Source organism: Myotis brandtii, unplaced genomic scaffold (genome assembly GCF_000412655.1).
Source record: "Myotis brandtii unplaced genomic scaffold, ASM41265v1 scaffold490, whole genome shotgun sequence".
NCBI classification, from domain to species: domain Eukaryota; kingdom Metazoa; phylum Chordata; class Mammalia; order Chiroptera; family Vespertilionidae; genus Myotis; species Myotis brandtii.
The window spans coordinates 1,292,004-1,307,778 of record NW_005368708.1 but is presented as its reverse complement, the minus strand read 5'-3'; the positions used below and the strand labels follow the sequence as shown (position 1 = coordinate 1,307,778).

The following is a 15,775-nucleotide window of genomic DNA, read 5'->3' as shown; positions in this document are numbered from 1 at the left end:
TGCAGCAGCCGGTGGTGGACGGCCGCCCGGTCGAAGGAGACGGGCAGCCAGAGGGAGAAGCCCCGCCGGAGCCGCGCCCCGAGGCTGTGGCGGAGTCGGCTGAGAGCGAGCTCCTTCACCAGGCCAAAGACCTGGGCGGTGAGTCGCCCGTGTCGGGGTGGGGGAGGAAGGTGTGTCTGGTGGTCGGTCCTCTCGGGACGGGAGAGCTTGGTGAGGACCTGGGCAAAGCCGGGGCTTCATCCCGCAGTCCAATCCCGAACCTGAAGTGGCTCGTGACAGTCACTGGACAAAGTGTAAACATGAGGGGCAGAGCCTCAGAAAGGCGGTGTGACCTGAGGTCTTCAGGTTTGACAAGGAATCTTCTTTGTTCAGCTCGTCAACTTCCACTTCCTCAGCCTCCCCCCCTCAAGGCGAGGCGGTTGGAGAGCTTGAGTAGGTTGAAAAAGTGACTTTTTGTCCTTAGGGCAGAATATATTTTCGGGAGTTAATTGAGGAAGAGTTACTGAACGCCTTGGTCAGGCTGGTCTCCTTTTTAGGTGCAATGGGACCTTTTTCCTTAAGGCAGGAAAGTAGCTGCCAATTTTTGTCTGTGACGTTCAAGTTTCAGTACTAGGTGTTTTATGAAAGCTATCTCCTTTCATCTGTTAAAAACCCTAGTGAGTTGGGAGACAAGCCTAGATTTCTCACCCTAAGGTATAGTCATAGTAAATGTAACAGCGGAATTTGGACCTAGATATAATTTCAAAGCCTGTGCTCTTTTCGAGTTTACTGTCTAGATGGGGAGGAGGGTAAAAGTAGGCTTGAAAGATAAACACATGCTCTAGTAATTCTGATTTTAGACTTTAGCGGGCTTAGTCAAAGAAAACGTCTTTGAGAAGGAAGACCCTAAAGCAGACAGCAGTAGGAGAGAACTGCAGCAAAGGTAGGTATTAAATTTAGCAAGCATTTAAAAAGAATCTAAATGGCAAGAGCACTAGGGGAGGCTGGAGCCTGAGAGTGGAGAAACACATATTTGAATAAGAAAGGCTCTAACATTCAAAAATTTTACTTCAAAGTGGAGGGGCAGGGAAAACAGACTTAACCTGAAATCATGGCAGTACATAATCTCAGTCCAAGGGCCCCAAACAGTGCACAAGAGATACAAAACTAAGTGCTGTATATAAAATCACTAAAGAGGGAATAAATTTCCTGTGTAGAAAATTAGGAAGAGCTTAGAGTATTGGAGAGATGTGAGAAGATGAATTTGACAAGAGCAGAAAGGTTATGTTAGGTAGTTGGCATAGATAAAAGTTAGGAAAAGTAGGGTATGGGGATTTACCTGATTTCCTAGAACACAGAGAACCATTTTCATTTTTTAAAAATATATATATTTTTTTATTTCAGAGATGAAGGAAGAGAGAGAGATAGAAACATCAATGATGAGAATCATTGTGACCTCCTGGTTCATAGGTCAACACTTAACCAGTGAGCCACACTGGCTGGGCCATTTTCATTTATCTTAAAGAAAGTGTCAGAAGTGGCTTCCGGCACTAGCTGGTTTGGCTCAGTGGATAGAGCGTCAGCCTGGTTCGATACCAGTCAAGGGCACATGCCCAGGTTGCGCACTGGATCCCCAGTGGGGGACACACAGGAGGCAGCTGATCAATGATACTCTCATTGATATTTCTATCTCTCCCTCTCTGAAATCAATAAAAATATATATTTTTAAAAAGTGACGTCTGAAAACTTTGTGAGGGCTTTATTGAAACTTCATGTTTGTATTTAGTACTAAAGACCTCTGAATACTTTTTTTTCTTTTGAATACTTTTTAAATAAAGGTGTGTTCAATATGGATGTCTACTTTGTAGTTTAATGCTGTGATCTCTTTTCTCACCAGACTCTCCTGATGTTTGGGGAAGCTAAGGTTAGATGGTAGTATCTCCCCCACCCCCTTTCCATGCCCATATACTTTGTGAATTTAAAGTTTCCAAATAAATACAAGTTCTTTTAGCTCTACTATTTATGTAACTATTAAAAAGATGTAGAGTTTCTAGTTTATGCACAAATCTTCAGAAAGACAAGAGAGATCATCAGATGTTTGTTATTTCTATGTATTGATCATAAGAGGTATGTTATCTTTATTTTTTTTGTTATTTTGTTTTGTTTTGTTTTTAATCCTCACCCAAGGATATTTTTTCCCTTGCTTTTTCTTTTAGAGAGAGTAGAAGGGAGGGGGGTTGACAGAGAAACATTGATGTGAGAGAGACACATTGATAGGTTGCCTCCCACAGGCAGCCCAGCCGAGGCTGGGGATCAAACCTGCAACCCAGGTACATGCCCTTGACCAGGAATCGAATCCGTGACCCTTGGGTGCCTGGGCTGGCGCTCTAACCACTTAGAAACACTGGCCAGGGCAAGGTATGTTATCTTTAAAAAGACCCATCTATGTTTTTTTGTGTGTGTTATTTTTTAAATATGTTTTTTATTGATTTCAGAGAGGAAGGGAGAGGGAGCAAGAGAGAGAAACATTGATGAGAGAGACTCATTGATCCACTGCCTCTTGTACACCCCACTACTGGAGTTTGAGCCTGCAATCCAACATGTGCCCTGACCAGGAATCGAACCATGACCTCCTGGTTGAGGAGTCGATGCTCAACCATTGAGCTACACCAGCTGGGCCCATCTATGTTTTGAAAACTGAAATTAAATATCTCACTTGGCTGGCATGGCTCAGTGCTTAAACGTCGACCTACGAACCAGGAAGTCATCATGGTTCGATTCCCAGTCAGAGCACATGGCCAGATTGGGGCTCGATCCCTGGTGGGGGGGCGTGCAGGAGGCAGCCAATTGATGATTCTCTCTCATCATTGATGTTTCCATCTCTCTCTCCCTCTCAATTCCTCTCTGAAATCAATACAAATATTTTTTAAAAAAAGATTGGACCCTAAATACTTCTGGTTCATGATGACCTATTTATAAATTTAGACACCTCACTGGTTATGAGTAGTGGACACCCAGGCCTACATTCCATTTTCTTGCCCAAAACCAAATCTTCCCATTCTTGTCCCTCCCTCCTGATAAACTTAGGACCTCCTATGATACCTGTTTCAGAGGAGGACAGTTTATAAGGAAACTAACTGAAGAACTTCTATCTTCCTGAAGGCCCATGCCCCAAAGTAACTTACAAATTGGTTGTGTGGTTTTGTTAAAGTCAACCAAATTAGAGCTTTATCTGCACTCTTTCTTTAAAATGAAAAGAAAATTAGTACCTAGCCCAGGGGTCCTCAAACTTTTTAAACAGGGGGCCAGTTCACTGTCCCTCAGGCCATTGGAGGGCTGGACTATAGTTTAAAAAAAAACTATGAACAAATTCCTATGCATACTGCACATATCTTATTTTGAAGTAAAAAAACAAAACGGGAACAAATACAATATTTGTATTTGCATGTGGCCCGTGGGCCGTAGTTTGAGGACCCCTGACCTAGCCGGTGTGCTTAGAGCGTTGGCCCACAGACTGAACGGTCTTGGGTTTGATTCTGGTCAAGGGCAAGTACCTTGGTTGCAGGCTCGATCCCAGGCCCTGGGTTGGGACATGTGTGGGAGGCAACCAATCTATGTATCTCTCTCACATTGATGTTTCTCTCTCTGTGTCTCTTTCCCTCCCACTCTCTAAAAAAAATAATCAATGGAAAAAATTATCCTCAGGTGAGGATTAACAAGAAAAAAGAAAAATGGTACCTCTGAGAGTATTAAATATCTGAGTTATTCACACAGTTTAAATAACTGGGAGGTGGCCAAAGATGAGCATTGGCTTTTTCAAAACCTTCCCTAAGGCCAGTCAATGCCCATGGAGGAAAGGCCAGCTCCTGTTCCTTCTCATTTAAAAGTAGTATTTGCAGTAGAACTGTGTTAATTAGGCCACCCTCCTTTTTTCCTATATGGAAAGTGCAGCTAAGAGGACTCCAAAAGTTAGTGTGTACATAGGAAAATACATGTCTACTTTCCTAAGAAGTAAAATCCCTAATTCAGTTCTAATGACAAACAAAGATTTACCACAAGGAGGGCAGTGCAAATGGTCAAGAGCTTGGATCCCATCCTATCCTATATAATAAAAGGCTAGTATGCATATTGACCGAACAGCGAAACCACATGTCACTATGATGTGCACTGACCACTAGGGGGCAGACGCTCAATGCAGGAGCTGCCCCCTGGTGGTCAGTGCGCTCCCACAGGGGGAGCGCTGCTCAGCCAAAAGCCCTGAGCAGGGCTCATGGCTGGTGAGTGCAGCGGTGGTGGCGGGAGCCTCTCCCACCTCCACGACAGCGCTAAGGATGTCCGCCTGTGGGCAGTCAGACATCCCTTTTGCAGTCCGGGGCTCTCGCAGTCTGGGACTCTTCGCTCCTTACTGCCCGCCTGCAGCAGTGGTGAGAGCCACCACCGCTGCGCTCGCCAGCCGTGAGCCCAGCTTCTGGCTGAGTGGCACTTCCCCTGAGGGAGCGCACTGACCACCAGGCGACAGCTCCTGCATTGAGCATCAGCCGCCTGGTGGTCAGTGCACCTCATAGCGACAGTTGTTCTGCTGTTCGGTCGATTTGCATATTAGGCTTTTATTATATAGGATCATTTGCAAATTGCAGAAAATCCAGCTCCAAATTATAGAAAGTCCCACAACAGAGGCTTAATGAGAAGACCTTGATTGCTTGTGTCCAGGGTCCCCAAAACCAGCCCCAGGCTTGAAGAGCACCCATCAAATTGGGGTTTCTTTGTCAAGGTGGAAGGAGATAGGCTATTGGCTAGGCAGTCAGTGGGGTAGATCTGCCTCTGTCATAATGGACAAATCATTTATCCTTTGTGAGCCTTGGCTTCCCTATCTGTAAACTGGACAGATTATATCTACTCTTCCCAGGATGTTTGTGAGACTGAAAATGACAATGAAAATGAAGATAAAATGACTACATTCAATGATCCTGATCTGCCCACTCCTTCCATAAGGTTTTGGAGGTGTGCTCACTCACAGATGTTTTACTTCCTTTTCTTCCTTGGCTCAGACCTTCTCTTGTGCCTAAGTTCCCCAAGTGGACATTGTACTCCTGTTACTTCCTGTTAAATTTTTTTTTAAATATATTTTTATTGATTTTAGAGAAGAAGGGAGAGGGAGAGAGAGATAGAAACATCAATGATGAGAGAGAATCATTGATTGGTTGCCTCCTGCACGCCCCCCCACTGGGGATCAAGCCTGCAACCTAGGCATGTGCCTTTGACCGGAATTGAACCCGGGACCCTTCAGTCCACAGGCGGATGCTCTATCCACTGAGCCAAACCAGCTAGGGCGTAACTTTTTTTTAAATATATTTTTATTGATTTCAGAGAGGATGGAGAGAGAGATAGAAACATCAGTGATGATGATGAGAGAGAATCACTGATCTGCTGCCTCCTGCACCCTTCACAGTGGGGATCGAGCCTGCAACCCGGGCATGTGCGCTGACCGGGAACCAAGTGGTTCATAGGTTGATGCTCAACCACTGAGCCATGCCGGCTGGCACTTCCTGTTAACTCCTAACTTTAGTCTCAGTTTTTTTCTAACTAGTTAATAAAAACTGTCTTTAACGTGGTGTCAGATTATCTCTTTGCAAAATTAATAAACCACTTCTTGTCTTTATGAGCTTCTTACCTGAAAATCTCTTGTCATGCTCTCCCACTTCCCTCTTTCTCTGACTTCAGAATCCAGTCCACTCTCTAATTACCCCTGGGAGACCTTCTTCCTCCCTTCTCTGAGTGCCTCTGTTTAATGAATACTAGTAATTGTGCTCCTGTGGTTGTCTATAAGTTTTTTGTTTGTTTAGAAATGGACATTCCTTGAGGGCAATAACTGTTTTCTCTGTGTTCAGTATGTATAGTGTACTTCACCCATGGAGCCATTAAAATCTGAGAATTAAGATTATTATGCTAAAATACCAGTTTTTAAAAATATATATTTTTATTGATTTCAGCGAGGAAGGAAGAGGGAGAGAGGTAGAAACATCAATGATGAAAGAGAATCATTGATCAGCTGCCTCCTGCACACCCCCTACTGAGGATCAAGCCTGCAACCTGGGCATGTGCCCTGACAGGAATCGAACCATTAGCTCCTGGTTCATAGGTCGACGCTCAACTGCTGAGCCACACCAGCTGGGTAACAAGACAATTTGAAACAGTTGCTGGGGGAGAACTGGGGATTTTGCTAAGGGTCTTTGAAAGAGATGAATTAAAGGTCCAGGATGGATGGCCAGTCCACCAAGAAAGTGGAGTACTGGCAGTGCTTCTCATTTTTTGTGTCCAGTCCTAATTAACAAGGAACATGCCCTATGGCTTAAGATTCTTACAAGAACTCTTTAAGGGAGAAATTATAAATACAATAACCATTGTACTGGAATGGAACATAGACTTTTTTTATTCTTTATAGATTATCTATTTAACTTTGCGACTGCTGCTACAAAAAAGATAACTGAATCAGTTGCTGAAACAGCACAATCGATAAAGAAATCAGTAGAAGAAGGAAAAATAGATGACATCCTCGATAAGGTACATTTAAATATCTTTGATAGAAGAAATTTATGAAATGCATTAACTAATATTGTCCCTTTTTCTTATGAATTTTATTAACCCAAGTAGGATATCATATTCTTTTTAAAAAATATGTTTTTATTGATTTTAGAGATAGAACATCGATGAGAGAAATACTGCCAGCTGCCTCCTGTATGCCCCCTATTGGGGATCGAGCCTACAACTTGGGCCTGTGCCCTGACTGGGGATCAAACTAGCGACCTCTTGGTGCATGGGTCAATATTCAACCACTGAGCCACACTGGCCAGGCTAGGATATCATATTCTGATAAAAATATTAATAGTTGAGATTCTTGGATTTTTTCTATTTTTATGTAACAAGTAGCTATGATATAAATGATGTGATTTAAGTAACCTTGGTTTTTATGTTGTCTAAGGTATGTTGATACTTTTGAGTAATACTAAATTTTCATATTATGAGTTTAATTTTCAACTATAACACTTCAGAATATATTTATGCTTTTCATCATTTGGTTAATTTTTTAGAGTCTTAACCCATTAGTGACAATCCTTTTAAGACTCTAATGGGTTGAGTTTGTTCATTTTTTACAGTGGTGAATTTTATTTATGTTGGTAATTATTTGAACTGAGGAGGTCATCAGTTAAACTCTAGATAGCTTGTTATTTAGATACTTCTGTTGTATGTACTATTTGTTAGAATGATTTGACCTATCTTATTTTTTTGAATAATACAAAAGTTCAGTTTTTAACTCATTTTTGCATTTGAAAAGATAATTTATCATAAAGTGAGGTAGTATACTTGAAATTCAAAAATGTTGACAATTCCTTCTTATAGATAGGGTGAACTATCACTTTTTTAGCATTTTCATTTGAAGAAAATAAATAAAATATCTCAAATAGACTTCACAAATCTTGAATGTAGTTCTTTCCTAATAATAAAATTTTCAAGGTAATTTGACTCTTTATGTATTTTTTAACAGACCATTATAGGAGATTTTCAGAAGGAACAGAAAAAATTTGTTGAGGAGCAGCATACCAAAAAATCAGGTATAGTATAGGTTTGTTGTACGCGACTTACTTACCTGCCAAATTTTATTGAGCACTTATTACATGCCAGATATTTGGAAATAATCTCAATATACAGAAAAGTTGCAACAATAAAACTAATACAGAAAATACCCGTATACCTTCTACCCAGATTGTTAGTTTTCCAGCTTTAGGAAATTTAACATTGATATAATACTCACATTCAAATTTTGTCATTGACCCAGTAAAATCCTTTATACATTTTCCCCCTCAACATAGCATCCAGTCCAGGGATTGCATTTTTTGTCACATCTCTTAGTCTCCCTTAATCTGGAACATTTCCACAGCCTTTCTTTCTCTTTTATGACATTAGTGGTTTTGAAGAATACCCCTCCTTTCTTATTATTAAATAGACCATTTCTCATTTGAGTTTTGTATGATATTTCCTTGTGACTAGATTATAATTAGATGCAGATTATGCGTTTTTGGCCAGAATACTGCATAGATAATGTGTCTTTCTTAAGGTATCACATTTGGAGACCCACAATGGCCATGTCCCTGTCGATGGTGATGTTGATTTTGGTCACCTGGTCAAGGTGTTGCCCAATTTCTTCATTGTATAATTCAAGTAATTTTTTTTTTTTACCAAATACATACATGCATAAGATTTATGCATTAAGTCTGGGAATTATGCCCTAGCCGGTTTGGCTCAGTAGATAGAGCATCGGCCCTCGGACTGGGAGGGTTCCGGGTTCGATTCTGATCAACGGCATATATCTCAGTTGCAGCTTCCCCAGCCCTCGTCGGGGTGCATGCAGGAGGCAACCAGTCGATGTTTTTCTCTCACATCAATGTTTCTTTCTGTCTCTCCCACTCCCTTCCACTCTCTAAAGATCAATGGGAAAATATCCTCAGGTGAGGATTAACAAACAAAAAAAGAAGTCTGGAAATAATGATGAATGGTCATATTTGGAACTCATTAGTAATTTGCTAAAATGGTTGTATGGAAACTTGCTCATTTTTTCAAACCACGATTGCAGAGTAACCCTTGTAACCTGTTTGTTTGTTTTTTTCCTTTTCTTTTTGGCTGTTAAAAACCTTTCAGAAGCAGCAGTGCCCCCATGGGTTGATAGTAATGATGAAGAAACAATTCAACAACAGATTTTGGCCTTATCAGCTGTAAGTATCTTGTGATATTCTGTGTAGAAGTACTTTCTTCATATCACAATTTTATCTTTAGCAGATGTTTTTCTTCTATACAATTTTTAAAATCTTTTAAGTTGTTAGGAATGTACATATCAATTTTCACTACTTTTTTCACTAACTTTTCTTATAATTTTTATTTATTGATTTTAGAGAGAAAGAAAAAGGGGGTAGAAAGAAAGAGAAAGAGAGATTTGTTGTCTCACTTATTTATGCATTCTTTGGTTGATTTTTATATGTGTGCCCTGACCAGGGATCGAACCTGCAGCCTTGTTGTTTCGGGATGATGCTCTAATCAACTGAGCTACCCAGCCCGGGCTTTTTTCACTAACTTTTCATTTGTTTCTCCATGAGTTATTTTTTCTTAATGGAATAGAATAGTCTATTGCAAAGAAATTTTTTTTCAGCCTTAAAAGAATTCTTGTTATTAAGATGGATAATCTTTTGATATATGCTATCATACAAAGTTTCTAGACAGCATTCTCATTCTTCTGAATGAAGAGATTATATTCTAAGTTTCTTTTTAACTACTATATGTATTTGAAACTGAAATTGAAAGAAATAAAATTCCATATGCTAGCCCACAAAATTGGGATTTCAGAGTGAACATAGCATTACTAGTTAACAGTTGTGTAGACCTGATAGTTTCAGAAATCACTTTCAGCCCTAGCTGGTTTGAATTAGTGGATAGAGTGTCGGCCTGTGGACTGAAGGGTCCCGGGTTCGATTCTGGTCAAGGGCAAATGCTCGAGTTGTGGGCTCGATCCCCAGTGTGGGGTGTGCCAATCAATGATTCTCTCTCATCATTGATGTTTCTATCTCTCTCTCCCTCTCCCTTCCTCTTTGAAATCAATAAAAATATATTTTAAAAAAGAAAGAAAGAAACATCAATGATGAGAGAGAATTATTGATCCGCAACCTGGGCATGTGCCCTGACCAGGAATTGAACCGGGACCTCCTGGTTCATGGGTTGACGCTCAGCCACTGAGCTGTAACCAGCAGGGCTCAAGTTTTGTTTTTACCTCACTTTTCTTTTTAACCAGTCATAAATAGAACCTCAGTCTAGACAACAAATAAACTGGGCTTTGCCTCTCTTCCATTGCCCTCCCCTAGGCCATTTTAAGGTTTTTGTTTCCATTAGTAAACCTTTTAAAAACCTGAGCATCCATTATGAGTTCAGTGGGAACACCATGTATTGCTTACCATGTTACAGCCAAATTTGACACTGACGTTACACACCTGCTTATCCCTGAAAGGAATGGGAACAGTGAGTCATTATCATTTGAGAGCAAAAATCATATACTCACCAGTCAACTCTCCCAGCTCCTTTGACCCTCCCCCCCAAACCTGTTCCTCTCCTTATCTTCTCCATCTCAGAATAGGACTCCAGTTATTCACAAACCTAGGGGTCTTCTTTGAGGCATACCTCCCCTCCCCACTGCCCCCTGCCCCTAGTCCTTTCAGTGCTTTGTTCAGAATATAGCTCTAGTTCACTTCTCTGCTGTCACCACTGTGGTCCTGGTGCCATCATCTCCTACCCAAGGCATCCCAACTATTGTCCCCTCCTTGCACCTTTCCAGTACAAGCTTCCTTCAGCAGCCAGAGGGGTCCACTTATTGCATGAATCACTTGGTGTCACTTCCCTACATAGACCCTTCTAATGGCATCTCACCTCTCATAGATTAAGATCTAAACTCCCTCTGCAGCTTCCAAGGCCCTGAGCTTTACACGTAAGCCTCTCCTCCCTCACGCCCCACTGCGTTGATTGCCAGCACTCTAGCCACGGTTTCTTTCCAGTGGACAACCAGGCCCATTAAGAGGCTGCTATAGAAATCTTGGTGAAACATTGGGGGCAGTTTCAGGCTTAGAAATGTTTACATTGGAAGGTAAAATAACTAAAATCCATTTAGGCTCAGGTTCTTGCTTTATTAATGAGGAATTCTCAAAAACCAAAAATATTTTAAAAATCCAGCATGAGCAAGATGAGATGAAACTGGTGCATTTAGTAGTAACATAAACTGTTTAGATCTTTCTAGAGGAAAGTTTGGGCAATATGTATCAAAATAATCCTACTCTTGGACCAGAAATCCCACTTCTAGGAATTTAGTGTGAAGAGATCACTTTAGATGAGAATCTTTATCAGAAAAGATTAGAAACAATGTGTTGACTACCAAAATGGGCCTGGTTGAGTAAATTATGGCTCATTCCATGTAGACATAGCTGTTTTGGAGATGGAAGATGTTCGTGACGCAGAGGGTAAAGGGAAAACAAGTGATCCACAGCATGCAGCATGTCTTTCTATTTCGGTCAAATTATAATTGCACAGATACTGTATGTATGCAGAGAGACATGGCCAAGAGGGTGTTCATGGGTTGTCCATGGATGGTGGGAGTTTTGACTCTATGCTTTTCTTTCATGTTTTGAATTTTTTAAAAACAGGTATGTATCATATTTACAAACAAAAGAGGTATTTCTTAAGAAATAGAGTAGAAACAGTCCATCTTAATGGTTTGAGTAGTTCCCAATACCAGCTTTTGTTTTATTATTACTAGAGGCCCAGTGCACTAAATTCATGAACTTGGGGGGTTGGGTCCCTCAGCCTGGCCTGCACCCTCTCACAGTCTGGGAGCCCTCGGGATGTCTGACTGACGGCTTAGGCCCGCTCCCCACCTGCAGTTGGACATTGCTGCGGAGGCGGGAGAGGCTCCCGCCATCACTGCTGAGCTTGCCAGCCATGAGCCTGGCTTCTGGCTGAGCAGCACTCCCCCTGTGGGAGTGCACTGACCACCAAGGGGGTAGCTCCTGCATTGAGTGTCTGCCCCCTAGTGGTCAGTACATATCATAGCAACCGGTCATTCCGCCCTTTGGTCGATTCGCATATTAGCCTTTTATTATATAGGACTAGAAGCCCGGTGCACGAAATGCGTGAACTGGGGGGGGGGGGGTGGTGTCCCTCGCCCAGCCTGCACCCTCTCCAATCTGGGACACCTCAGGCCTAAACCGGCAGTCGACATTCCTCTCACAATCGGGACTGCTTGCTCCTAACCATTCACCTGCCTGATTGCCCCTAACTGCTTCTGCCTGACAGCCTGATCACCCCCAAACACCCTCCTCTGCTGGCCAATTTGGTTCTGATTGGTCAGTTTCTATGCCAGTCAGCGTCAAAAGCTCCGCCTCCTAGGCAGACATTGGCTCCTCACATTTCACCCAGATTTGGTTCTGATTGGTTGGTTTCTATGCCAGTCAGCGTCTCTGGGACTATCAACGGGGCCTGATCAGAAAGGCAGGGCTGATCAGCAGCCTAGGTGGATGCCTGAAGAGAAATGGAAGCGTGGCTGCTGGAGAGAAAGAGAGAGGCAAGTGCTGATCAACAGCTGCCACAGAGGCTACGGATCAGACCCTGCTTCTCTCTTCAGGCCTCTCTCCGGGCCTGATTCACAGCCCTCTCAGCAGTCAGTGCTGGGTCACCACGCCTGCAGTTGCAGCAGTCAGTGCTGGGTCACCATGGCAACCCAGCACAGACTGCAGGACTGACTTCTGGTTAGTCGAGCCTCGGTTGTGACGGACCCAGAGTTTTTATATATTAGGATTATTATTATTTTAATATATCTTTATTGATTTCAGAGAGGAAGGGAAAGGGAGAGATAGAAACATCAATGATGAGAGAGAATCATTGATCAGTTGCCTCCTGTACGTCTCCCACTGGGGATCAATCTGCAACCTGGACATGTGCCCTGACTGGGAATCGAACCGGGATATCCTGGTTTATAGGTCAATGTTCAACCACTGAGCCATGCTGACTGGGCTTCAGCAGCAGTTTTTTGCCTTAGTTATTAATGCTCAGTCTATAGGAAAGGGGGAGATTTGGAGACATCACTTTATACACTAATCAGCAGGGTCATGGGCCATGTCAGAGGAATTCCAAGCCACCCTCATTCCCTAGGAAATGTGCCCTATCCAGGGAAGCTTTGCCTTTGTATTTTTCCTTTTGTTTCCTTCTTGGCTAATGAGCAGTGGCTAACTAAAGAGAGACATGAATGTCACAGCTCTTCCAGGTTGGATGTAGTGGCCCGGGTGCATTGGAGAGTCACAGTAGTGTCCTGTTGGAGTTCCATGTTATGTGCTGACTGTGGGTCACAGGCCATATGAGGATCTTCTGTGAAGGAGGTGCTTTCTTTAATACAGTCTTGGGTTAAATTTCTTTTTAATGAGACTCCAATTTTAATACACTCATTACAAAATGTTTGTATGACATTTTATTTTGTCAGTGTGTTGGCTGTACCTCTTAATGGATTGTGGATTCTCTAACCTTCAGTTTAAGGCATCTAAACCTGAGTGCAGCAGCATGAAGAAGAATTCACTTAAAGTTGTTATTTGTCAGATATTTTTAAAAGGAGATTGATATCTGGCAGGGCAAGGGAGAGTTGAGGGGAACCTGTTATTCACTACTGGAGGCCCGATGCATGAAATTCGTGCAAGGGGCTCGGCCCTCGCAGCCCCGGCTGCTGCCACCCGCTTCAGGGCATCGATCCTGGAGCCCCTCCACCCCCCCCCCCAATCTATCATCCCACAGAGGGTGGCAGCAGCCAGGGCTGCAAGGACGGAGGCAGCCGGGGCCAAGGCAGGATCTCTATATCTTGCTGTCCCTGTAGAGTTGTCACACCTGTGACAGTGTTCATCATGTAGAGTAAAGTCCTAGATTAAAGTGGACAGAGCTTGCGAGATGCATAGCAGCCCATTGGGGTTGTACTGGATTGGGAGGAATACTCGACCCCGGAAGGGGAGGCCCGGAGTCCTGACCCTGCCACTCGCTATAGCACATACCCGACCTTAGACAAGCCATTTTGCTTCCCTGATCCATTTTCCTCATCTGTAAAGTGAGGATGGAAGTACTCACTTCATAGTGTTGTGACAAAGAAGCCAGAATGTCGGCTATGGGCCCAGGCCCTAACACTATGGCCGAGCGAAGACTTGTTGACTGAAGCAACAATAACAGGCCTTTTTCCAGCCTGGCCATGCTCTGTGAAGAAGCTGCACTATGTCTCTCTGTCACCATCACATTCCTGGGCCCTGACTGACCTGTGGAGCTTTGCAGACATTTGTCAGGCAGAGCCTGGGCCTTGGCCTTCTATAGAGAGGTGTGAAACGAATGCATGGTCTATACACACTTGAGAAATGAATTGCACGGTGGGTTTTGCTTTTCTTTTTAATATTTTTATTTTTATTTTTAGACAGGAAGGGAGAGGGAGAGAGAAATAGAAACATCAATGATTAGAGAGAATCATTGATTGGCTGCCTCCTGCACACCCCAGGGGATAGAGACTACAACCTGAGTATATGCCCTGACTGGGAATCAAACCGTGACCTCCTGGTTCATAGGTCAACTACTGAGCCACGCCAGCCAGACTTGCTTTTCTTTTTTTAAATATATTTTATTGATTTTTTACAGAGAGGAAGGGAGAGAGAGAGAGAGTCAGAAACATCGATGAGAGAGAAACATCGACCAGCTGCCTCCTGCACATCCCCCACTGGGGATGTGCCTGCAACCAAGGCACATGCCCTTGACCGGAATCGAACCCAGGACCTCTCAGTCCGCAGGCCGACGCTCTATCCACTGAGCCAAACCGGCTACGGCCAGACTTGCTTTTCTGATATGACCACCATGGTTAGCTGACTTCAATTTGGGGTTAGAATGTTTCTAAGATTATCTACACTATTTTTCACATACCTAACAGTGCCCACTAAAACAAACGTGTTCATATGATTTCAAACTATGTAATTTTAACTAATTACATAATTGAATTTCCTCAAGGCTCTCCAGTTGAGACTTAAAAATATATGAAAGGATCGGTCTTTCTCTGCTCTCTCTGAAGTGGACAGGTTAACAATAGCTCAGTGGACTCTGCAGTGAAGTCTTTAGGAGAATTCAGTATTCATCAAATCAGTGATGCATTGGTACGTATTATTTGTGTTCTGTGGTTTTTCCCCTTTTCATCAAAGGACAAGAGGAACTTCCTTCGTGACCCTCCAATTGGCGTGCAGTTTCATTTTGACTTTGATCAGATGTACCCTGTTGCCCTGGTCATGCTCCAAGAGGATGAACTGCTGAGCAGGATGAGATTCGCCCTTGTTCCTAAACTGTAAGCACTGTGTTTGTGAGCCTGAGTGGTGCTGCTCACGAAACGTGTATTTGCGTTTTCTTTCTTTTTAAAAAAATTTATTTTTATTGATTTCGGAGAGGAAAGGAAAGGGAGAGAGAGATAGAAACATGAATGATGAGAGAAAATCATTGATAGGTTGCCTTTTGTATGTCCCCTACTGGGGATCGAGCCCACAACCTGGTCATGTGCCCTGACCAGGAATTGAACTGTGATCTCCTGGTTCATAGGTTGATGCTCAACCACCTGAGCCATGCTGACTGGGCTGTATTTGGGTTTTCTAGTGGCCTCGGTGGTGTGCACAGTATCAGGGAAGGATTATGGAATGGGGGCCAGGAAAGTCTCAGACTCTTTTCATAAAAATGGGCTCTATGGCCCTTCAGCACCATACACACACACACACACACTCTCTCTCTCTCTCTCTCTCTCTCACACACACACACACACACACACACACACAGGGTGCCATAGAATCAAAATGAAGAGTGGACTTTTAGGAAATTTGGGGTGGGGCTGAGATGTGCTGTTTCCTCCCTGCCTAAAAGGTAAAGTGCATTTAAGTTAACGTCTGTGAGGCCCATCAGGACCAGCTGCTGCCTTCCCTGCATTCCGCTCTGCTCCCTGGCAGCAGTGTTCTTGTCCTCTTTCCCACCTGAGGCTTTTCCTCTGCCCAAAGGCACTGTCCCCTCGGCAGACGGCTCTCCTAGACACTAGAGCAAAGTGAGCCTAGAGCAAGTTACTGTTGCGGTGGGGGATGGAGGGAAAGCAAAGGTGAGAGACATAAGTAAAATCAGAGTGTCTAGGAAAAATTAAAGGGAAGATATCCTAAAACTTCCAGGAAATCTC

The 15,775-nt window shown here is 43.1% G+C and overlaps 1 protein-coding gene across 1 annotated transcript in view; it reads left to right on the top strand.

Annotated features, from left to right (window-relative positions):
* The window catches only part of SYAP1 (synapse associated protein 1), a 31,057-nt gene that overhangs the window by 5,565 nt on the left and 9,717 nt on the right, over positions 1 to 15,775 (top strand). Inside the window, exons 2-6 of the mRNA XM_005876635.2 lie at positions 6 to 138; positions 6,422 to 6,540; positions 7,523 to 7,589; positions 8,674 to 8,747; positions 14,772 to 14,911. Coding sequence (XP_005876697.1) covers positions 6 to 138; positions 6,422 to 6,540; positions 7,523 to 7,589; positions 8,674 to 8,747; positions 14,772 to 14,911 — 533 coding nt within the window. The remainder of the gene's footprint in view (positions 1 to 5; positions 139 to 6,421; positions 6,541 to 7,522; positions 7,590 to 8,673; positions 8,748 to 14,771; positions 14,912 to 15,775) is intronic.